Raw genomic sequence first — 23,361 nt, forward strand, 5'->3', positions numbered from 1 at the left:
TAAATCTGGCCTAGAGGTCAGAGAGACTGGAAAGTCAAAGAGATTTGAAGCTTGAGAAGGATTTGACATGGAGGAGAGTCCTCTTTTCTGGTTTTACAGATAGAGGGGTCCATGTGCCAAGAAATGTGAGTGGCATGTAGGATCTGAGAGGGACCTGTGGGTGGTAGCCAACAAGGAAAGAGGGACATCAGTCCTACAACTGCAAGGAACTGAATTCTTTTTTTTTTTTTTTAAGATTTTATTTATTTATTTGACAGAGAGAGACACAGTGAGAAAGGGAACACAAGCAGAGGGAGTGGGAGAGGGAGAAGCAGGCTTCCCGCTGAGCAGGGAGCTTGATGCGGGGCTTAATCCTAGGACCCTGGGATCATGACCTGAGCCGAAGGCAGACGCTTAATGACTGAGCCACCCAGGTGCCCCTAAGGAACTCAATTCTGTCAACAATAAGAATGTGGTTGAAAACACAGCCCCTGGGATGCCTGGGTGGCTCAGTTGGTTAAGCATCTGCCTTTGGCTCAGGTCATGATCCTGGAGTCCCAGGATGGAGTCCCGCATCGGACTCCCTGCTCCATGGGGGGTCTGCTTCTCCCTCTGACCCTCCCCCCTCCTGTGCTCACTCTCTCTCAAATAAATAATATCTTAAAAAAAAAAAATGAAAACACATCCTCTCGTCCTCCAGCCTCCAAAGGGGAAGTTAGCATCAGTGACACCTTAGTTCCAGATTTTCGGTGCTCTGAGGAGATAACCCAGTCATGCTGAGCTAGACTTCTGACCTAGAGGACTTTGAATTAATGAATGGGGATTGCTTTAAGCCCCTGAGTTTGTGCTAATTTGTTACTCAGCAATAGCAAACAAGTATGAGGCCCCAGTTACGACTCCTTTGGATTACTATAGTAGCCTATTAACTGTTATTAACTGTTAACTGTTCTATTAACTGTTAACTGTTCTCTCTGGTTCTAAACTAATGTTACTCACACTATCTGTGGTGAAGAAACCGTTTTTAAAATTTCAGTGTGTTGCGGACCAATGCTGGGGCAGATTGAGTCTTACAAAGATGGCTGCAGAAATCTCTCCCCTCCCACATGCTTTTCCTCCACCGCCCCCATCAGGAGATGACCGTTTCTCCTCCACCTGAGGCTGAGCGGACCTTAAAGACTGGCTTGTAACCATTTAGAATGCAATGGAAGTGATACTCTGTATCCCAGGGCTTGGGGAGAAAAGCCCAGGCGGTTTCCACCTGGTTGTCTTGGAATGCTCCCTCTTGGCACCCAGCTGCCATGCTGTGAGAGGCCAGGCCACTTGGAGAGGATGGCAGCAGGTGACCCAATGTGCAGAATTGACTGAGCCTTCCTTGAGTCACCCCATGTGACATGTGAGCGAAGAAGCCTGCAGATGCTTCCAGCCTGCCAGCTGTTCTAGTCACCCCCAGCTTTTGTGTCTTCCCAACTGACATCAGGGAACAGACATCAGGGAACAAGGACAGGTCATCCTCAGTGTGCCCTATCCAAATCCATGACCTAAAGAATTCACTAGCATAATGTAGTTATGGCTTTAGGACACTAAGTTTGGGGTAGTTTGTTATGTGGCAACAGATAACCAGAATACATATTTTTATAAGATATAGAAGTGAAATCTAGAAAAGGCACTCAGAATATAAGCAGAAGTCATGCAATGGCTACACTGTTGGTCAGAGCCATTACAAACCTGCCCAGACTCACAGGGAGAGGACACAGTTCCACTTCTTGAAGAGGAGAGTCAGAGAATTTGGGAGCCACAAAACAAACAAAAAAACCCAAACAAAAATAACTTTTAATATTGAAATAATTTTAGGCTTACAGAACAGTTATAAAAGTAGTACAAAGAATTTCCATATGCCTTTCACCCAGCTTCCACTGTTAACGTCTTACAGAACCATAGACTATTATCAAAACCAGGAAATTAACACTGATATCAGAGTATTAACCAATCTGCAGATCTTATTCAAGTTTTGCCAGTTTTTGCCACTTTTTCTAGTCCCGGGTCTGATCTCATTGCATGTAGTCTTCTCTCTAGTAGGAGTCCCCCTATGTCGGGGACAGCTCCTCACTCTTTCTCGTCTCTTATGGCTTTAACACTTTAGAAGTGCCCTGGGTAGTCACTTTGTAAGATCACTCAATTTGAGTTTGGCATTTTTTTTATGATTAGATCAAGGTTTATAGTTTTGGCAAAAGTACCTCAGGAGCGATGCTGTGTCCTCCTCAGTGCATAATATTGGGGTGTATGTGATGTCATCTTACTTCTGGTGATGTGGAACATGTTCCATTTGTTAAGGTGGTGTCTGCCACGTTTCTCCACTGTACATTTCTCTGTGGGGAACTATTTTGAGGCTATGTAAATATCCCATTTTTCATTATATTTTGGTGGGGTCATGTTTTAAACTGCTGCAAAATTCAAATTTCTTATCATTAGACCCAACAGACAGAAACTTAATCTTTCAAATTTGGGTAGTTGTCTTGTCGCAGACCTGTGACAGTTTGCAGGCTGGCTCTGGTCTGCAGACCATTCTTTGAGTAGGAATGTTCTGGACTATACTCCTTTCCCCGGTCATTTTTCACATTACTGTCAGATTGGAGTTTGAACAGCAATTCCTATTGTGTCATTCTTCTGCTTAAAATCCTTCATAAACTCCCTGTAACCTGTAGGTAAAGCCCAGACTTCTTGGCATGGTGTTCAAGGTTGCATCATTCTTCTCCATCTTTCACTACTCCGATTGTACCATTCCTCCTGCTCACCCTCTCCATGTAGGGTCTTCACTTTAAATGGCCAATTCTTTCAATGCTCATGAATACCTCTTCTCCCCAGTCTGGGCTCACTGGGTTTTCCCTGGGTCGGTTCCCTAATCTGTGCTAGAACTTAACTCTGTTTGTATGCTGTTCAGTGTGTCTCTGAAGCCACTTGACTCTCAAGTTTGAAGGCACAGATTTTGAGTTCATAAGGTTAGCCCATGGCAAATGCTCAATAGGGTTAGTCATAATTTGAGTACGGAGATAGTTTTCAGGAAAAAAAATCTCCAGCACTAAGTAAGATCTATATGGATTGTTGAAATGCGAGACAGTAGATAAAAAAGCCCTTGGGGGGGACGGACAGTGTTCCTGATGGATAGGGCCGACTGTGGAGATGGAGGCTCTTGACTTCTGGAGCTTACTTCGTGCATATTGTCTCTACCTATGTGGGCAGATAAAAACTTCAAGCAAGCAAGCAAGCAAGCAAATGTGATTGTGCAGCTCCATGACCAAACCTGGTGTCTCCTTAGACCCATTTAATCACTGTTGGGGCTGCTTTCTTTGTCTTGCAAACCTGAGCCCAGAGCAGGCAGAGATCCTTTCCTTCTCCTCCTTGGACCTCCTCCTTCTGGCTCCCCTTTTCTCTGAATACATAGCAGTATGGTAGGGTAGGTCAAGGGACTTTAGTTAGTTACTTTTAATTCTTGTTATTGGTTCATCCCAAGATCGTCTTTATGTTTCAAAGGAAAGTTAAAAAAATGTTAACAATGGTTTGAAATTAAGCCCAACTCACTTATGTAGCTTTCTGAACAGAAGCAGAGGAATCTCCCTATTCCTACTTTTCCTACCTAAATTGCATTTAGTCATTTATATCTAACTGTTGCTAGACTTTATATTTAGTCTGAATTGTCAAGCATCAGTAAATAAAACTTTTTTTTTTTTTTAAGATTTTTATTTATTTATTTGACAGACAGCGAGAGAGGGAACACAAGCAGGGGGAGTGGGAGAGGGAGAAGCAGGCTTCCCGCTGAGCAGGGAGCCCGATGCGGGGCTCGATCCCAGGACTCTGGGATCACGACCTGAGCCGAAGGCAGACACTTAACGACTGAGCCACCCAGGTGCCCCAGTAAATAAAACTTTTAAAAAGTTTCCCAAAATTGGGACGCCTGGGTGGCTCAGTCGGTTAACTGTCTGCCTTTGGCTCAGGTCATGATCCCAGGGTCCTGGGATCCAGCCCCTGCTCAGTGGAGGGTCTGCTCCCTCTCCCTCTACTCCCCCCGCCCCCCACTGGTGTGCGTTCTTTCTCAAATAAATAATAAAAAAAAATATTTACAGAAACAAAGTTTCCCAACACTAAGGGTGACAATTACTTTAGGCACAGGAGGGAGTTAGAATGCCAAATAATGTATCCTTAAGATGTTCCTAAGTTTATTCAAAATTTTCTAATTCAGATAGCACCCTCTTTTTTAATAATATAAACCACAGATAGAGAAAATCCCAGTAAATCTTCTGAATGAAAATTTTGTAAGGAAAACTCTTTAACCACATAAAATCTGTTATTAAATTTTACTGTTAAGGGGAAAAAACAAAACAAAGAAGACCTCCCCCTCAAAAAAAAAACCAAAAACACCACAACTATAACAAGTGGTCTTATGAACTACATTTGGGGAGGGCAGTATATTTCAGTTTTCATATGGAATTACTTAAAAACAGTGTGCTTGGATGGTTAACATAAAGAAAAGTATACTGTGATGTAGTTAGTATCTTCACAGTCCTTTCAAGATTAGGGATAATTTCAGAAAGATCTCTTTTTGTTTGTTTTTGGTTTAAAAAAAAATCCAGATAAATCTTTTTACTTCCTGTCCTCCAGGCTGTCCATAAACCATAGAAATTTTACTATTTTAGAATGGAGGATATAACAGGCTCATGTAGTAAAATGATACTGGTGATTTAAAATCATGGTGGCCAACCACTGAACAGAACCCAAAAATAAGATAGCCTTTTGCAAAAGTCTAGTCTGATGATTTAAGACTTACTGCCTGAACAATTCCCTGAGATTCAGCCACATCAGCTTTCTTTGGAGGTAAGCCTCGTCCTCCCTGGTCTACAGAGGCCTGAGCGCCGGGGCTGCTCTCCAGAGTACAAATCAAAGGAAGAGAACTCCGAGAAGATTGCTGTGTTACTCAGAGCACATCAAGGGTTTGATCACTGGAGACCCGAGCCACTAATTGGGCCTATAGTGGTATGGGAGGAGGTGGTTAAAATAAGGAGACAGATTTTTAAAAATCAAAGTTTAAGAGCATATGGAAGGCAAATATTGTCTCCGAAGCAATCTAAAATCTCTGGATTTCAGATGTCTAACTATGACCCACATAAGAAAAATGCATTTTACATCACTACCCAGTATGAATCTATAGGTCTAAAACTGAAACGAAAATGTTACAGAACCATACTGTGTGTGACAGCTTTGGATATTCTCCATTTTATTATTTTTAATTAAGAAGATGCTAGTCAGGGCGCCTGGGTGGCTCACTCGGTTGAGCGTCTGCCTTCAGCTCAGGTCATGATCCCAGGGTCCTGGGATTGAGCGTCGGGCTCCCTGCTCAGCGGGGAGCCTGCTTCTCCCTCTCCCTCCACCCCTCCCCACTGCTCATGTGCGTTCTCTCTCTGTCTGTCTTTCTCTCTCTGTCTCTGCTCTCTCTCTCTCTCACACGAATAAATCTTAAAAAAGAAAATGCTAGTCAATACCCAGTGAACTCATGTCATTGCGCACGTACTGGCCACTTCCCACAGTCTGGAAAAACACCACCTGAGATTGTCATAAACATTTGCAGCCTCCCTTGTTCTGTACTTGCTTTAGAGGTTTTTTTTTTTTAATTTTTATTTTATTTATGTTTAGTTCATGAGTTACAGAAAATGTTATAGAAATGTGGGGTTTTTTTTGTTTTGTTTTTGTATTTAACTAAAAGTGCTTTTATTTAGCTCGAGCTCCCTTTTAATTTACTAGACGTGGTTCTGAATCCTCTCCGTCCAATCAGGGAACAACAATTGTTATGGTTGGTATTCAGAAAAATGTGATGCCTGGCATGCTAAAACTGGGAGTTGAAGGGGCCTGAAGAGGGCGTCCAGGCCAGCCCGCTCCTTGTGCAGAAGCCCGGAGAAGGACTAGTTGTAATTCATCAGAATGAAGTACAGTAGTTTCTGTAGGCACATCCTAGCAGTAGAGTATATTTAAAAATACTGTCATGTGAGTGGATGCTTCTGGATCTGAATGTTGGGGGAGAGTGTAGAAGAAGCAGCTCTCACCTCTGGGTACCATTGGAGAAGAAGTGGGGCCCATGCCCCTGTAACTTTCTTGGCTTGGGTACTAGGGCAATTCTCAGATATATATGCTTGGCTATTTCAGCCTGGGCCTCATGAGAGTATATATCATAAAAATTTAAAAAGATCAATTTAGGGAAAGGGATGGTCAACATCTCTGGAGCTGAGGAAGAAGCCTGGGAAAGTGCTGGCCTGAGGTCATGCTTGGTCTTGAGTCTGTGCATTTCCCATCCTTTTTTTTTTTTTTTTTTTTAAAGATTTTATTTATTTATTTGAGACAGAATGAGAGAGAGAGAGCACATGAGAGGGGGGAGGGTCAGAGGGAGAAGCAGGCTCCCTGCCGAGCAGGGAGCCCGATGCGGGACTCGATCCTGGGACTCCAGGATCATGACCTGAGCCGAAGGCAGTCGCTTAACCAACTGAGCCACCCAGGCGCCCTGTGCATTTCCCATCCTGCTGAGACATGGTGTAAGGAGCTTTGGCTCCACATCTGAGCCTTCAGTTACCCAAGAAAGTGAATAAATAAATTTTTTAAAAAAATTTTTTTATTGTTATGTTAATCACCATACATTACATCATTAGTTTTTGATGTAGTGTTCCATGATTCATTGTTTGTGCATAACACCCAGTGCTCCATGAAGAACGTGCCCTCTTTAATACCCATCACCAGGCTAACCCATCCTCCCACCCCCCTCCCCTCTAGAACCCTCAGTTTGTTTTTCAGAGTCCATTGCCTCTCATGGTTCGTCTCCCCCTCCGATTTCCCCCCCTCCATTCTTCCCCTCCTGCTATCTTCTTCTTCTTCTTCTTTCTTTTTCTTAACATATATAGCATTTTTTCAGAGGTACAGATCTGAGATTCAACAGTCTTGCACAATTCACAGCGCATACCAGAGCACATATCCTCCCCAGTGTCTATCACCCAGTCACCCCATCCCTCCCACCCCACCCTCCAGCAACCCTCAGTATGTTTCCTGAGATTAAGAATTCCTCTTATCAGTGAGGTCATATGATACATGTCTTTCTCTGATTGACTTATTTCGCTCAGCATAACAACCTCCAGTTCCATCCACGTCATTGCAAATGGCAAGATCTCATTCCTTTTGATGGCTGCATAATATTCCATTGTATATATATACCACATCTTCTTTATCCATTCGTCTGTCGATGGACATCTTGCCTCTTTCCACAGTTTGGCTATTGTGGACATTGCTGCTATAAATATTGGGGTGCACATACGTCATCGGATCTCTACATTTGTATCTTTGGGGTAAATACCCAGTAGTGCAATTGCTGGATTGTATGGTAGCTCTATTTTCAACTTTTTGAGGAACCTCCATCCTGTTTCCCAGAGTGGTTGCACCAGCTTGCATTCCCATCAACAGTGTAGGAGGGTTCCCCTTTCTCCGCATCCCCGCCAACATCTGTCGTTTCCTGACTTGTTAATTTTAGCCATTCTGACTGGTGTGAGGTAGTATGTCATTGAGGTTTTGATTTGGATTTCCCTGATGCCGAGCGGTGTTGAGAGCTTTTTCATGTGTCTGTTGGCCATTTGGATGTCTTCTTTGGAAAGATGTCTGTTCATGTGTTCTGCCCATTTCTTGATTGGATTCTTTGTTCTTTGGGTGTTGAGTTTGATAAGTTCTTTATAGATTTTGGATACTAGCCCTTTATCTGATATGTCATTTGCAAATATCTTCTCCCATTCTGTCGGTTGTCTTTTGGTTTTGTTGACTGTTTCCTTTGCTGTGCAAAAGCTTTTTATCTTGATGAAGTCCCAATAGTTCATTTTTGCCCTTGCTTCCCTTGCTTTTGGAGACGTTTCTAGGAAGAAGTTGCTGCGGCTGAGGTCAAAGAGGTTGCTGCCTGTGTTCTCCTTTAGGATTTTGATGGACTCCTGTCTCACATTGAGGTCTTTCAACCATTTGGAGTCTATTTTTGTGTGTGGTGTAAGGAAATGGTCCAATTTCATTCTTCTGCATGTGGCTGTCCAATTTTCCCAACACCATTTGTTGAAGAGACTGTCTTTTTTCCATTGGACATTCTTTCCTGCTTTGTCAAAGATGAGTTGACCATAGAGTTGAGGGTCCATTTCTGGGCTCTCTATTCTGTTCCATTGATCTATGTGTCTGTTTTTGTGCCAGTACCATACTGTCTTGTTGATGACAGCTTTGTAATAGAGCTGGAAGTCCGGAATTGTGATGCCGCCGGCTTTGCTTTTCTTTTTCAACATTCCTCTGGCTATGCGGGGTCTTTTCTGGTTCCATACACATTTTAGGATTATTTGTTCCATTTCTTTGGAAAGAGTGGATGGTATTTTGATGGGGATTGCATTGAATGTGTAGATTGCTCTAGGTAGCACTGACATCTTCACAATATTTATTCTTTCAATCCATGAGCATGGAATGTTTTTCCATTTCTTTGTGTCTTCCTCAATTTCTTTCATGAGTATCTTATAGTTTTCTGAGTACAGATCCTTTGCCTCTTTGGTTAGATTTTTTCCTAGGTCTTATGGTTTTGGGTGCAATTGTAAATGGGATTGACTCCTTAATTTCTCTTTCTTCTGTCTTGTTGTTGGTGTATAGGAATGCCACTGACTTCTGTGCATTGATTTTATATCCTGCCACTTTACTGAATTCCTGTATGCGTTCTAGCAGTTTTGGGATGGAGTCTTTTGGGTTTTCCACATAAAGTATCATATGATCTGCAAAGAGTGAGAGTTTGACTTCTTCTTTGCCGATTCGGATGCCTTTTATTTCTTTTTGTTGTCTGATTGCTGTGGCTAGGACTTCTAATACTATGTTGAATAGCAGTGGTGAGAGTGGACATCCCTGCCGTGTTCCTGACCTTAGCGGGAAAGCTCTCAGTTTTTCCCCATTGAGAATGATATTCGCTGTAGGTTTTACATAGATGGCTTTTATGATATTGAGGTATGTACCCTCTATCCCTATACTCTGAAGAGTTTTGATCAAGAAAGGATGCTGTACTTTGTCAAATGCTTTTTCTACGTCTATTGAGAGGATCATATGATTCTTGTTCTTTCTTTTGTTGATGTATTGTATCACGTTGATTGATTTGCGGATGTTGAACCAACCTTGCAGCCCAGGGATAAATCCCACTTGGTCGTGGTGAATAATCCTTTTAATGTACTGTTGGATCCTACTGGGTAGTATTTTGGTGAGAATTTTTGCATCCATGTTCATCAGGGATATTGGTCTGTAATTCTCCTTTTTGATGGGGTCTTTGTCTGGTTTTGAGATCAAGGTAATGCTGGCCTCATAAACTGAGTTTGGAAGTTTTCCTTCCATTTCTATTTTTTGGAACAGTTTCAGAAGAATAGGTATTAATTCTTCTTGAAATGTTTGGTAGAATTCCCCTGGGAAGCCATCTGGCCCTGGGCTCTTGTTTGTTGGGAGATTTTTGATGACTGCTTCAATTTCCTTAGTTGTTATAGGTCTGTTCAGGATTTCTATTTCTTCCTGGTTCGGTTTTGGTAGTTGATACATCTCTAGGAATGCCTCCATTTCTTCCAGGTTATCTAATTTGCTGGCATAGAGTTGCTCATAATATGTTCTTATAATTGTTTGTATTTCTTTGGTGTTGGTTGTGATTTCTCCTCTTTCATTCATGATTTTGTTGATTTGGGTCATTTCTCTTTTCTTTTTGATTAGTCTGGCCAAGGGTTTATCTATCTTGTTAATTCTTTCAAAAAACCAGCTCCTAGTTTTGTTGATCTGTTCTACTCTTCTTTTGGTTTCTATGTCATTGATTTCTGCTCTGGTCTTTATTATTTCTCTTCTCCTGCTGGGTTTAGGTTTTATTTGCTGTTTTTTTCTCCAGCTCCTTTAGGTGTAGGGTTAGGTTGTGTACTTGAGACCTTTCTTGTTTCTTGAGAAAGACTTGTATTGCTATATACTTTCCTCTTAGGACTGCCTTTGCTACATCCCAAAGATTTTGAACAGTTGTGTTTTCATTTTCATTGGTTTCCATGAATTTTTTTAATTCTTCTTTAATTTGCTGGTTGACCCATTCATTCTTCAGTAGGATGCTCTTTAGCCTCCATGTATTTGAGTTCTTTCCAACTTTCCTCTTGTGATTGGGTTCTAGTTTCAAAGCATTGTGGTCTGAAAATAGGTAGGGAATGATCCCAATCTTTTGGTACCGGTTGAGACCTGATTTATGACCTAGGATGTGAACTATTCTGCAGAATGTTCCATGGGCACTAGAGAAGAACGTGTATTCTATTGCTTTGGGATGGAATGTTCTGAATATGTCTGTGAAGTCCATTTGGTCCTGTGTGTCATTTGAAGTCTTTATTTCCTTGTTGATCTTTTGCTTAGATGATCTGTCCATTACAGTGAGGGGGGTGTTAAAGTCCCCCACTATTATTGTATTGTTGTCAATGTGTTTCTTTGCTTTTGTTATTAATTGCCTTATATAATTGGCTGCTCCCATGTTAGGGGCATAGATATTTACAATTGTTAGATCTTGTTGGATAGACCCTTTAAGTAGGATATAGTGTCCTTCCTCATCTCTTATTATAATCTTTGGTTTAAAATCTAATTTGTCTGATAAGGATTGCCACCCCAGCTTTCTTTTGGTGTCCATTAGCATGGTAAATGGTTTTCCACCCCCTCACTTTCAATATGGGGGTGTCTTTGGGTCTAAAATGAGTCTCTTGCAGACAGCATATCGATGGGTCTTGTTTTTTAATCCAATCTGATAGGCTGTGTCTTTTGATTGGGGCATTCAGCCCATTTACATTCAGGGTAACTGTTGAAAGATATGAATTTAGTGCCATTGTATTGCCTGTAAGTGACTGTTACTGTATATTGCCTGTGTTCCTTTCTGGTCTATGTTGCTTTTAGGCTCTCTTTTTGCTTAGAGGACCCCTTTCAAGATTTCTTGCAGAGCTGGTTTTGTGTTTGCAAATTCCTTTAGTTTTTGTTTGTCCTGGAAGCTTTTTATCTCTCCTTCTATTTTCAATGACAGCCTAGCTGGATAGAGTATTCTTGGCTGCATATTTTTCTCGTTTAGTGCTCTGCATATATCATGCCAGTCCTTTCTGGCCTGCCAGGTCTCTGTGGATAGGTCTGTTGCCAATCTAATGTTTCTACCATTGTAGATTACATAGCTCTTCTCCCGAGCTGCTTTAAGGATTTTCTGTTTGTCTCTGAGACTCTTAAGTTTTACTATTAGTTGTTGGGGTGTTGTCCTATTTTTATTGATTTTGAGAGGGGTTCTCTGTGCCTCCTGGATTTTGATGCTTGTTTCCTTCCCCAAATTAGGGAAGTTCTCTGTTATAATTTGCTCCAATATACCTTCCGCCCCTCTCTCTCTTTCTTCTTCTTCTGGATCCCAATTATTCTAATGTTGTTTCTTCCTATGGTATTGTTTATCTCTCGAATTTTGCCCTCGTGATCCAGTAGTTGTTTATCTCTCTTTTTCTCAGCTTCTTTATTTTCCATCATTTGGTCTTCTATATCACTGATTCGCTCTTCTGCCTCATTTATCCTAGCAATTAGCGCCCCCATATTTGATTGCACCTCATTAATAGCCTTTTTGATTTCGACTTGGTTAGATTTTAGTTCTTTCATTTCTCCAGAAAGTGTTTCTCTAATAACTTCCATGCTTTTTTCAAGCCCAGCTAGTATCTTTAAAGTGATGATTCTGAACTCTAGATCCGACATCGTACTGATGTCCGTATTGAGTAGGTCGCTGGCAGTCGGTACTACCTCTTGTTCTTTGTGTTGAGGTGATTTTTTCCATCTTGTCATTTTGTGCAGAAGAGAACAGATGAATGAGAGAACAAAATGCTAACAGGGTAACAATGTCCCCAGAAAATATACTTTAAACAAATCAGAAAAGACCTGAAGCAGTGGGAAAAGAAAGGGAAAGAGAGAAAAAAGAAAAAGAAAAAAAAAAAAGGTAAAGATAAAAACAAACAAAAACAGAACAAAACAAAAAAAAAACAGAATATGATCAAATATGATCAGGTTGGTGCATAGATCAGTGCCCCACACTAGATTTTGGGTGTATTTTGATCTGTTAGAAAAAAGTGCCTCCCAAAATTTTAAAGAAAGATAAACTTATATATGTATAAAAATAAGGGTTGATATGATGAAGGGATGGAATATGACTGTAAAGATGAAAATTATAAAAAATTTTATAAAAGGAGTTGATAAGAAGTAGTTTGAAAAAAGAAAGAAGAGGATTTAAAAAAAAGGGGGGGGGAGAGAATGTGATCAGGCAGGGGAGTAGAAAAGAACCATACACTAGAGATTTAAGGTATATTTTGATCTTTTAGAAGAAACTATCTCAAAATTTTAAAGAGAGAACAACATGTATATATATGCCAAAAATATGGGTAAGTAGTATGAAGGGATAGAATATGACTCTTCCAGAAAGTGGTTGCTTTTCTGTCCAGAGAGTTGTTGCTATTCTTTTCTTCGATCTCCTGTTGAGTTTGTAGGTGTTCAGAATGGTTTGATCCCTATCCTGCTGATTTCCTGAGACCAGACGAAATCCAGGTTTCCTGCTCCTCTGCCATCTTGCTCCTGTAACCCTGAATAAATAAATTTAATATTTATGGTCAAAACCTTATCCCCTAGTATAGTAAAACTACAAAAATAATCACATTTATTTCTGCTAGATACTGAGGGGCTTTCTAAGTGCTCACTCTAGTCTTTGGGACTCCTCTCTGTATCTCACTTTCCCTTAACACATATTTATAAACACTGTTATCTCTTTTTGGCAAGTCTCGTAGGCTTTTCTTTTATCAGTGTGTTATCATAGACAGACAAGCTCTAGGAAGTTTAGATGATATATTCCCTTCCTATCCACCTGGCATTTTCTGTGAAATAGACAAACTCTAATACCCACAATGAAGGTAGCATGCTTGTCTTAAGTGCTGTCGTTTATCATACAAAGTCAACGCTAATAAAATGAAGGCATCTGATTTATTTTTAAAACGGAATCAGGAATCAGCAAATGATAGCTTATGGGCCATATATGGCATATACCTGTTTTTGTAAATAAAATTTTATTGGAACACAGTCATATCTATTCATTTATGTATAATTTATGCCTCTTTTACATTATAGTGACAGAGTTAAGTAGTTGCTATAGAGACTGTGTGGCCCACCAAAGCCTGAAATCTTTGCCATCTAACCCTTTATAGAAACAGGTTGACTGTCCTGGACGGAAGGAATATTTAGAGACTGAAGTATTGTTTTTAGTAAGAATTGTTGAGGCAAAAAAAAAAAGAATGGTTGAGGCTATTTTCTCTTACATGTTGTGAGAAAAAATCTTGTCACAATAGATAATAATTCATATAATAAATCATAACTAGTTTTGGTGAGGGAAAATTCCCAAAGTCTATTGGGTGATTGGGGTCTACTCTTTTTTTTTTTTTAAAGTAACAGATTAAAAATCATTATACATTCATTCATTAATGCTGAGAAGATAGCTAATGAGGCATAAATGAAAGATTACATGTGGCATGCTTATAATTTAACTGTGCAGTGAGGGCTGGTCACATGATTTCAGCTGGCATTGCCTATTCTCATAGTCTTTATAATAATTGTGAATTTTAATTTTTATATTTATAAATGTCAACCTATTTGAGATTATACTTGCTACAGATCAATAAAGCTAAGCTAATAGTCACTTGAAAAGAGCCCCATATTTCTTGTATTTAATAGATGTAGTTCAATGTGTTAAAAATGAGTATTTAATCATCTATTTCTCGGTCACAGAATTTAAGCAATAAAACAAAGGGCTGTGGTGCTCCTGATCAGGGCAGTTTAAATATGAGTTATCTAATGTGTGCTTATCTTTTTATTTTTTTTAACAGACTTGTGGAAGAGAGCAAACTGATCCCATTCATTTTTGAAGTAATTCTGGTAAGAAGAGAAACTTGTCTCTGAAATTCAAGTGACATTTAAAACATTTTAAGGTTTTGACCATGTCATGGGGCTGGGTTCAAACCCTGACTCTGTCCAGAAGGATTCTGTGCCCTTCATCATCTCACTTCACCTTATTGGGCCTCAGTTTCTCTATCTGGACCTTGTCCAGCTCTGAAATGGTATGGGAAACCGCTTAATGACCTGCCCTCTTTTTACAAATCCTTCATCTGAGATTGGTTTGTGGAGGAAGGGCAGAGGGTTGATCACTATGCTTCAGTGTGAATTTTCTGATGCTCAGTATGAAGCCCTGTGACTTGGTAGTCATTGGGTCAGATCAGCAGTTTTGTGCCTCTGGCCAGAAGGTTATGTTCTTCCGAATGTGGAATAGCTTAACTTCCATACATCATTTTTTTCTATTCATAGAATGCTACTCCATTGAAAACCATCTGTTAAAGGAAACCTTTCTTCTATGGTTCCTATGTGTAGAGAGTAAAATGGGATTGCTGAGTTGACTTTTCTCACTTCTGATAAATCCCTACTAATACCTGCTGTTAGGCAGGTTTGAGAAGTAGGCTGGAAGTTGAGTTGGTACTTAGAGCAACAGAGTGCCCTTAGCTGAAGAAATGTTCTCTTGTACCTGGGTTGGCTATCCCCCTTCACTAAAAACTTGCCCTACATAGGTAAGTGACAGCATAAAGGACAAAGGAGGGGATGCCTCCCCAGCCAGCTCAGCCTAACCTACCTTGGTCTTCAATGGAGCGATAACCCTAGTCTGATAACTGTACCCATGGAAAATTAGCTTTCTTTAATCATCCTAAAATATTAATCTACAAGTTTTTTGTGTGTTGATATGGCTAAATGGTGAAAACATTATTTTTATTAGCTGCAAGGTGAACCTTCTCCTTCCAGGAGAGTGGGTTGTGTTTTCCGAGCTACGTGGTTTGGATGGGGACAAGAGGTGGCAGTGGGTGATATTCCCAAAGCATGCTCCGGTGACAAGATGACCCAGAACTGCCATGCTGGGGACTGTGCAAAGTTGGAGTCTGGATTGAATTGCTTTGAATAGTAAGGGGATTTTATAAGGAGTAGCAGGAGAAGAAATAGAGAAAATGGGAGGAAGACACATGGAGATAGCTGTCGAATGGGGATTTTAAGCTTTGCCAAGTGGCCTGTGTGTCTCCCCATCTTCAATAAGGGTATATGTGAATTGCTAATTTGTTGCAGCATTGGATTTGTTTTAGAGTTCAGTGGGTGCAGTAAACTGCCTGCTTTGGGTTTGGCTGGCCATGGGGCAAGAGCCAAGCTGTCCAAACCCAGCCACATCAGGCTTGCATTTGAGGAGACCAGCATTAAAGGCATGGAGAGCACTCTAGAGCTCGAACAGGCCTTGGTGGGGGGAGGGGTTGTGTGACTCGTTCCCCTGCTATGGCAGGAATGTTTCTAACCTGTTTGGGTCAGTACAGCTCCTTTTTTTTTTTTTAAGATTTTAATTATTTATTTGACAGAGACATAGCAAGAGAGGGAACAGAAGCAGGGGGAGTGGGAGAGGGAGAAGCAAGCCTCCCACCAAGCAGGGAGCCTGATGTGGGGCTCGATCCCAGGACCCTGGGACCATGACCTGAGCCGAAGACAGACGCTTAACGACTGAGCCACCCAGGCACCCCAGTACAGCTCCTTTAGTGACTGATGAAAAGTTTTCATCCTGTCCTTTGGCAATCACTTCAGGGTCTCAAATCTTGTACATAGGAAATTCCTTCTTGAAGGTTACCAAAATCCCCCTGTGCTTGATTAATCTTTGTATAATGACCACCTAGAAAGGTTTCATATCTTATTTTTTTAAAAATGTTTGTTATGTTAATCTCCATACATTACATCATTAGTTTTTGATGTAGTGTTCCATGATTCATTGTTTGTGCATAACACCCAGTGCTCCATGGAGAACATGCCCTCTTTAATACCCATCACCAGGCTGAACCATCCTCCCACCCCCCTCCCCTCTAGAACCCTCAGTTTGTTTTTCAGAGTCCATCGTCTCTTATGTTTCGTCTCCCCCTCCGATTTCTCCCCCTTCATTCTTCCCCTCCTGCTATCTTCTTTTTTTTCTCTTAACATATATTGCATTATTTTGTTTCAGAGGTACAGATCTGTTATTCAACAGTCTTGCACAATTCACAGTGCTCACCATAGCACATACCCTCCCCAATGTCTATCACCCAGCTACCCCATCCCTCCCACCCAACCTCCAATCCAGCAACCCTCAGTTTGTTTCCTGAAATTAAGAATTCCTCATATCAGTGAGGTCATATGATACATATCTTTCTCTGATTGACTTATTTCTCTCAGCATAATAACCTCCAGTTCCATCCACATCGTTGCAAATGGCAAGATCTCATTCCTTTTGATGGCTGCATAATATTCCATTGTATATATATACCACATCTTCTTTATCCATTCGTCTGTCGATGGACATCTTGCCTCTTTCCACAGTTTGGCTATTGTGGACATTGCTGCTATAAATATTGGGGTGCACATACGTCATCGGATCTCTACATTTGTATCTTTGGGGTAAATACCCAGTAGTGCAATTGCTGGATTGTATGGTAGCTCTATTTTCAACTTTTTGAGGAACCTCCATCCTGTTTCCCAGAGTGGTTGCACCAGCTTGCATTCCCATCAACAGTGTAGGAGGGTTCCCCTTTCTCCGCATCCCCGCCAACATCTGTCGTTTCCTGACTTGTTAATTTTAGCCATTCTGACTGGTGTGAGGTAGTATGTCATTGAGGTTTTGATTTGGATTTCCCTGATGCCGAGCGATGTTGAGAGCTTTTTCATGTGTCTGTTGGCCGTTTGGATGTCTTCTTTGGAAAGATGTCTGTTCATGTGTTCTGCCCATTTCTTGATTGGATTCTTTGTTCTTTGGGTGTTGAGTTTGATAAGTTCTTTATAGATTTTGGATACTAGCCCTTTATCTGATATGTCATTTGCAAATATCTTCTCCCATTCTGTCGGTTGTCTTTTGGTTTTGTTGACTGTTTCCTTTGCTTTGCAAAAGCTTTTTATCTTGATGAAGTCCCAATAGTTCATTTTTGCCCTTGCTTCCCTTGCTTTTGGAGACGTTTCTAGGAAGAAGTTGCTGCGGCTGAGGTCAAAGAGGTTGCTGCCTGTGTTCTCCTTTAGGATTTTGATGGACTCCTGTCTCACATTGAGGTCTTTCAACCATTTGGAGTCTATTTTTGTGTGTGGTGTAAGGAAATGGTCCAATTTCATTCTTCTGCATGTGGCTGTCCAATTTTCCCAACACCATTTGTTGAAGAGACTGTCTTTTTTCCACTGGACATTCTTTCCTGCTTTGTCAAAGATGAGTTGACCAAAGAGTTGAGGGTCCATTTCTGGGCTCTCTATTCTGTTCCATTGATCTATGTGTCTGTTTTTGTGCCAGTACCATACTGTCTTGTTGATGACAGCTTTGTAATAGAGCTGGAAGTCCGGAATTGTGATGCCGCCGGCTTTGCTTTTCTTTTTCAACATTCCTCTGGCTATGCGGGGTCTTTTCTGGTTCCATACACATTTTAGGATTATTTGTTCCATTTCTTTGGAAAGAGTGGATGGTATTTTGATGGGGATTGCATTGAATGTGTAGATTGCTCTAGGTAGCACTGACATCTTCACAATATTTATTCTTCCAATCCATGAGCATGGAATGTTTTTCCATTTCTTTGTGTCTTCCTCAATTTCTTTCATGAGTATCTTATAGTTTTCTGAGTACAGATCCTTTGCCTCTTTGGTTAGATTTTTTCCTAGGTCTTATGGTTTTGGGTGCAATTGTAAATGGGATCGACTCCTTAATTTCTCTTTCTTCTGTCTTGTTGTTGGTGTTTAGGAATGCCATTGACTTCTGTGCATTGATTTTATATCCTGCCACTTTACTGAATTCCTGTATGCGTTCTAGCAGTTTTGGGGTGGAGTCTTTTGGGTTTTCCACATAAAGTATCATATGATCTGCAAAGAGTGAGAGTTTGACTTCTTCTTTGCTGATTCGGATGCCTTTTATTTCTTTTTGTTGTCTGATTGCTGTGGCTAGGACTTCTAATACTATGTTGAATAGCAGTGGTGATAGTGGACATCCCTGCCGTGTTCCTGACCTTAGCGGGAAAGCTCTCAGTTTTTCCCCATTGAGAATGATATTCGCTGTAGGTTTTTCATAGATGGCTTTTATGATATTGAGGTATGTACCCTCTATCCCTATACTCTGAAGAGTTTTGATCCAGAAAGGATGCTGTACTTTGTCAAATGCTTTTTCTACGTTATCGAGAGGATCAAATGGTTCTTGTTCTTTCTTTTGTTAATGTATTGTATCACGTTGATTGATTTGCGGATGTTGAACCAACCTTGCAGCCCAGGGATAAATCCCACTTGGTCGTGGTGAATAATCCTTTTAATGTACTGTTGGATCCTCTTGGCTAGTATTTTGGTGACAATTTTTGCATCCATGTTCTTCAAGGATATTGGTCTGTAATTCTCCTTTTTGATGGGGTCTTTGTCTGGTTTTGGGATCAAGGTAATGGTGGCCTCATAAAACAAGTTTGGAAGTTTTCCTTCCATTTCTATTTTTTGGAACAGTTTCAGAAGAAGAGGTATTAATTCTTCTTGAAATGTTTGGTAGAATTCCCCTGGGAAGCCATCTGGCCCTGGGCTCTTGTTTGTTGGGAGATTTTTGATGACTGCTTCAATTTCCTTAGTGGTTATAGGTCTGTTCAGGATTTCTATTTCTTCCTGGTTCAGTTTTGGTAGTTGATACATCTCTAGGAATGCATCCATCTCTTCCAGGTTATCTAATTTGCTGGCATAGAGTTGCTCATAATATGTTCTTATAATTGTTTGTGTTTCTTTGGTGTTGGTTGTGATCTCTCTTCTTTCATTCATTATTTTATTTATTTAGGTCATTTCCCTTTTCTTTTGATAAGTCTGGCCAGGTGTTTATCAATCTTGTTAATTCTTTCAAAGAACCAGCTCCTAGTTTCGTTCATCTGTTCTAGTGTTCTTTTGGTTTCTATTTCAATTGATTTCTGCTCTGGTCTTTATTATTTCTCTTCTGCTAGGTTTAGGCTTTATTTGCTGTTTTTTCTCTAGCTCCTGTAGGTGTAGGGTTAGGTTGTGTACTTGAGACCTTATTTCTTGAGAAAGTCTTGTATTGCGATATACTTTCCTCTTAGAACTGCCTTTGCTACATCCCAAAGATTTTGAACAGTTGTGTTTTCATTTTCATTGGTTTCCATGAATTTTTTTAATTCTTTAATTCCTGGTTGACCCATTCATTCTTCAGTCAGATGCTCTTTAGCCTCCATGTGTTTGATTTCTTTCCGACTTTCCTCTTGTGATTGAGTTCTAGTTTCAAAGCATTGTGGTCTGAAAATAGGTAGGGAATGATCCCAATCTTTTGGTACCGGTTGAGACCTGATTTATGACCTAGGATGTGATCTATTCTGCAGAATGTTCCATGGGTACTAGAAAGAACATGTATTTCGTTGCTTTGGGATGGAATGTTCTGTATATGTCTGTGAAGTGCATTTGGTCCAGTGTGTCATTTAAAGTCTTTATTTCCTTATTGATCTTTTGCTTAGATGATCTGTCCATTTCAGTGAGGGGGGTGTTAAAGTCCCCTACTATTATTATATTGCTGTCAATGTGTTTCTTTGCTTTTGTTATTAATTGCCTTATATAATTGGCTGCTCCCATGTTAGGGGCATAGATATTTACAGTTGTTAGATCTTCTTGTTGGATAGACCCTTTAAGTAGTATATAGTGTCCTTCCTCATCTCTTATTACAATCTTTGGTTTAAAATCTAATTTGTCTGATAAGGATTGCCACCCCAGCTTTCTTTTGGTGTCCATTAGCATGGTAAATGGTTTTCCACCCCCTCACTTTCAATCTGGGGATGTCTTTGGGTCTAAAATGAGTCTCTTGCAGACAGCATATTGATGGGTCTTGTTTTTTTATCCAATCTGATAGCCTGTGTCTTCTGATTGGGGCATTCAGCCCATTTACATTCAGGGTAACTGTTGAAAGATACGAATTTAGTGCCATTGTATTGCCTGTAAGTGACTGTTACTGTATATTGTCTGTGTTGCTTTTAGGCTCTCTTTTTGCTTAGAGGACCCCTTTCAAGATTTCTTGCAGAGCTGGTTTTGTGTTTGCAAATTCCTTTAGTTTTTGTTTGTCCTGGAAGCTTTTTATCTCTCCTTCTATTTTCAATGACAGCCTAGCTGGATAGAGTATTCTTGGCTGCATATTTTTCTCGTTTAGTGCTCTGCATATATCATGCCAGTCCTTTCTGGCCTGCCAGGTCTCTGTGGATAGGTCTGTTGCCAATCTAATGTTTCTACCATTGTAGATTACATAGCTCTTCTCCTGAGCTGCTTTAAGGATTTTCTTTTTGTCTTTGAGACTCATAAGTTTTACTATTAGATGTCGGGGTGTTGAGCTATTTTTATTGATTTTGAGAGGGGTTCTCTGTGCCTCCTGGATTTTGATGGCTGTTTCCCTCCCCACATTGGGGAAGTTCTCTGCTATAATTTGCTCCAATATACATTCTTCCCCTCTATCTCTTTCTTCTTCTGGGATCCCAATTATTCTAATGTTGTTTCCTCTTATTGTATTATTTATCTCTCGAATTTTGCCCTCGTGATCCAGTAGTTGTTGATCTCTCTTTTTCTCAGGTTCTTTATTTTCCATCATTTGGTCTTCTATATCACTGATTTTCTCTTCTGCCTCATTTATCCTCCAGTTAGCAACCCCCTTTTTGATTGCACCTCATTAATAGCCTTTTTGATTTCGTCGTGGTTAGATTTTACTTCTTTTATTTCTCCAGAAAGGGTTTCTCTAAGAACTTCCATGATTTTTTTCAACCCCAGCTAGTATCTTTAAAATCATGATTCTGAACTCTATTTCCGACATACTAATGTCCATATTGAGTAGGTCCCTGGCAGTTGGTACTGCCTCTTGTTCTGTTTGTTGAGCTGAAATTTTCCGTGCTGTCATTGTGTCCAGAGGGGAATAGATGAATGAGAGAACAAAATGCTAACAGGGTAACAATGTCCTCATAAAATATACTCTAAACAAGTCAGAAAAGACCTGATACCGGGGAAAAGAAAGGGAAAGAAAGAAAAAAGAAAAAGAAAAAAAAGAAAAAAAGATAAAAACAAGCAAAAACAGAAGAAAACCAAACAAGGAAAACCAGAATATGATCAGATATGATCAGGCTTGTGCATAGATCAGTGCCACACACTAGATTTTGGTTTTATTTTGGTCTGTTAGAAGAAAGTGCCTCCCAAAATTTTAAAGAAAGAAAAACTTACATATGTGCAAAAATAAGGGTTGATATGAGGAAGGGATGGAATATGAATGTAAAGATGAAAATTATAAAAAATTTTATAAAAGGAATTGTTAAGATAAGAAGTTGTTTGAAAAAAGAAAGGAGAGGATTTAAAAAAAAAGGGCAGGAGAGAATGTGATTAGGCAGGAGACTAGAACAAAGCCATATACTAGAGATTTAGGGTGTATTTTGATCTGTTAGAAGAAACTGTATCTCAAAATTTTAAAGAGAGAACAACTTATATATATATCCCAAAAATAAGGGTAACTACTATGAAGAGATAGAATATGACTCTAAAAATGAAAAATAAAAATGTTTTTTAAAAAAGGGACTGATAAGATGTTGGTTGAAAAAGGGAAAAAGAAAAATTAAAAAAAAAAATAAGATAGTTAAAAAAAAATTAACTTTGAAAGCCTAAAGAATCATGGTAATAAAGCCATGGATTCTATGTGCAGTATTCCCCTACCTCTGGAGTTCTGCCATTCTCATTGATTGGTAAACTTGGTCTTGGCTGGCTGTTGTTGCAGATCTTTTGGGGGAGGGGCCCGTTGCCGTGGTTCCCAAATGTCTTTGCCGGAGGCGGAATTGCCCTGCCCTTGCCTGTTCAGGGCTAAGTAATCTGCTCAGGTTTGCTTCCAGGATCTTTTGTTCCCTGTAAGTTTTCCGTACAGCTTTGGAGGCCGAGAGTGAAAATGGCGGCCTCCCAGTCTCCACCCTGGAAGAGCAGAGAACTTGGGGTCTTGCTCCTCAGTGAACCCCCAGAGGAAAGCAGTCAGTCACTCCTCTCCCGGGTCTCCGGCTGCACTCTGTGCTCACCCGACCTGTGACCGAGCATTTCTGTCTCTGGCACCCGACCCCGTGTGGAGTCTCCAAACCCAGCAGATCCCTGCGGTGCGCTCCCACGCTGCTCCTCCCGGGGGAGGAAGGGGAGTCTCCCAGGATCTGTCGCTTGTTGGGTCCCTGCTGGAGGAGCAGTGGGCTGACTGTGCCGAGCATCACGGTTTATGGCAACCCGAGCTTAGAGCCCGCTCCTCGGCTCTGTGTCTGCAGCCGGCTTCCCTGCTCCGATACCTGGGAGCTCTGCCGCACTCAGGCACCCCGGGTCTTTCTGTGACCCTGAGGGTCCTGAGACCACACTGTCCCAACGAGGGTTCCACCCCCCGCTCAGCCACTGGAGTGACGTCCCTCAGCAGAGCCGACTTCTAAAAGTTCCGATTTTGTGCTCCGCGGCTCTATCACTTGCCAGAAGTGGCTGATGGAGGTCCCCTCCCCTGCCGTCTGTCCTCCCGAATATTGCTTCGGGTTCACTTCTCCGCACGTCCTACCTTCCAGAAAGTGGTTGCTTTTCTCTTCAGGGAGTTGATGCTATTCTTTCATCGATCTCCTGTTGAGTTCGTAGGTGTTCAGAACGGTTTGATCCCTAGCTCACTGAATTCCTGGTTCCAGATGAAATTTAGGTCTCCTACTCCTCCGCCATCTTGCTCTACCCCTTATATCTTATTTTTAAAAGATTTTATTTTTTTGCGAGAGAGAGGGAGAGAGAGCGCGTGCACGCGCATGCACATGAGCGGTGGTGGGGGGAGGGGCAGAGGGAGAAGCAGACTCCTCGCTTAGCCGGGAGCCCGATGATGGCTTGATCCCAGAACCTGGGATCATGACGTGAGCTGAAGGCAGATGCTTAACCGACAGAGCCACCCAGGTGCCCAAATGGCTTCATATCTTAGAAACTACAGTGAATGTTTAATTGTTAATGCCATGATTTAGACCTTTGTTGTTATGTATTGGGTTGTCATAGAGTGGGTAGTGGTGATGTCTACTGTCCAGGTGAGGATCTCAGCCAGTCCTGAGCCCTGTGACCTCCCACGCATGTCTGGGATGATGCTTTGCCTCTAACCAGAACAGCTCCATAATCAGATTTCTTCTACTAAAGTATTTCAAAAAGAGGTCCTGCTGCTAAAAATAAATAAATAAATAAATAAAAATTAAAAAAAACTGTTGG

The 23,361-nt window shown here is 40.9% G+C and overlaps 1 protein-coding gene across 9 annotated transcripts in view; it reads left to right on the forward strand.

Annotated features, from left to right (window-relative positions):
- Positions 1-23,361, forward strand: part of ULK4 (unc-51 like kinase 4) — a 599,599-nt gene that overhangs the window by 262,419 nt on the left and 313,819 nt on the right. For all 9 annotated transcript variants that reach the window (XM_064589489.1, XM_064589509.1, XM_064589506.1 and 6 more), the window contains one exon: positions 13,938-13,986. In XM_064589489.1, coding sequence (XP_064445559.1) covers positions 13,938-13,986 — 49 coding nt within the window. The remainder of the gene's footprint in view (positions 1-13,937; positions 13,987-23,361) is intronic.

Source organism: Mirounga angustirostris, unplaced genomic scaffold, assembly GCF_029215605.1.
Source record: "Mirounga angustirostris isolate CCGP_5_RB_7025 unplaced genomic scaffold, mMirAng1.0.hap1 SCAF_1, whole genome shotgun sequence".
Lineage (NCBI taxonomy): Eukaryota > Metazoa > Chordata > Mammalia > Carnivora > Phocidae > Mirounga > Mirounga angustirostris.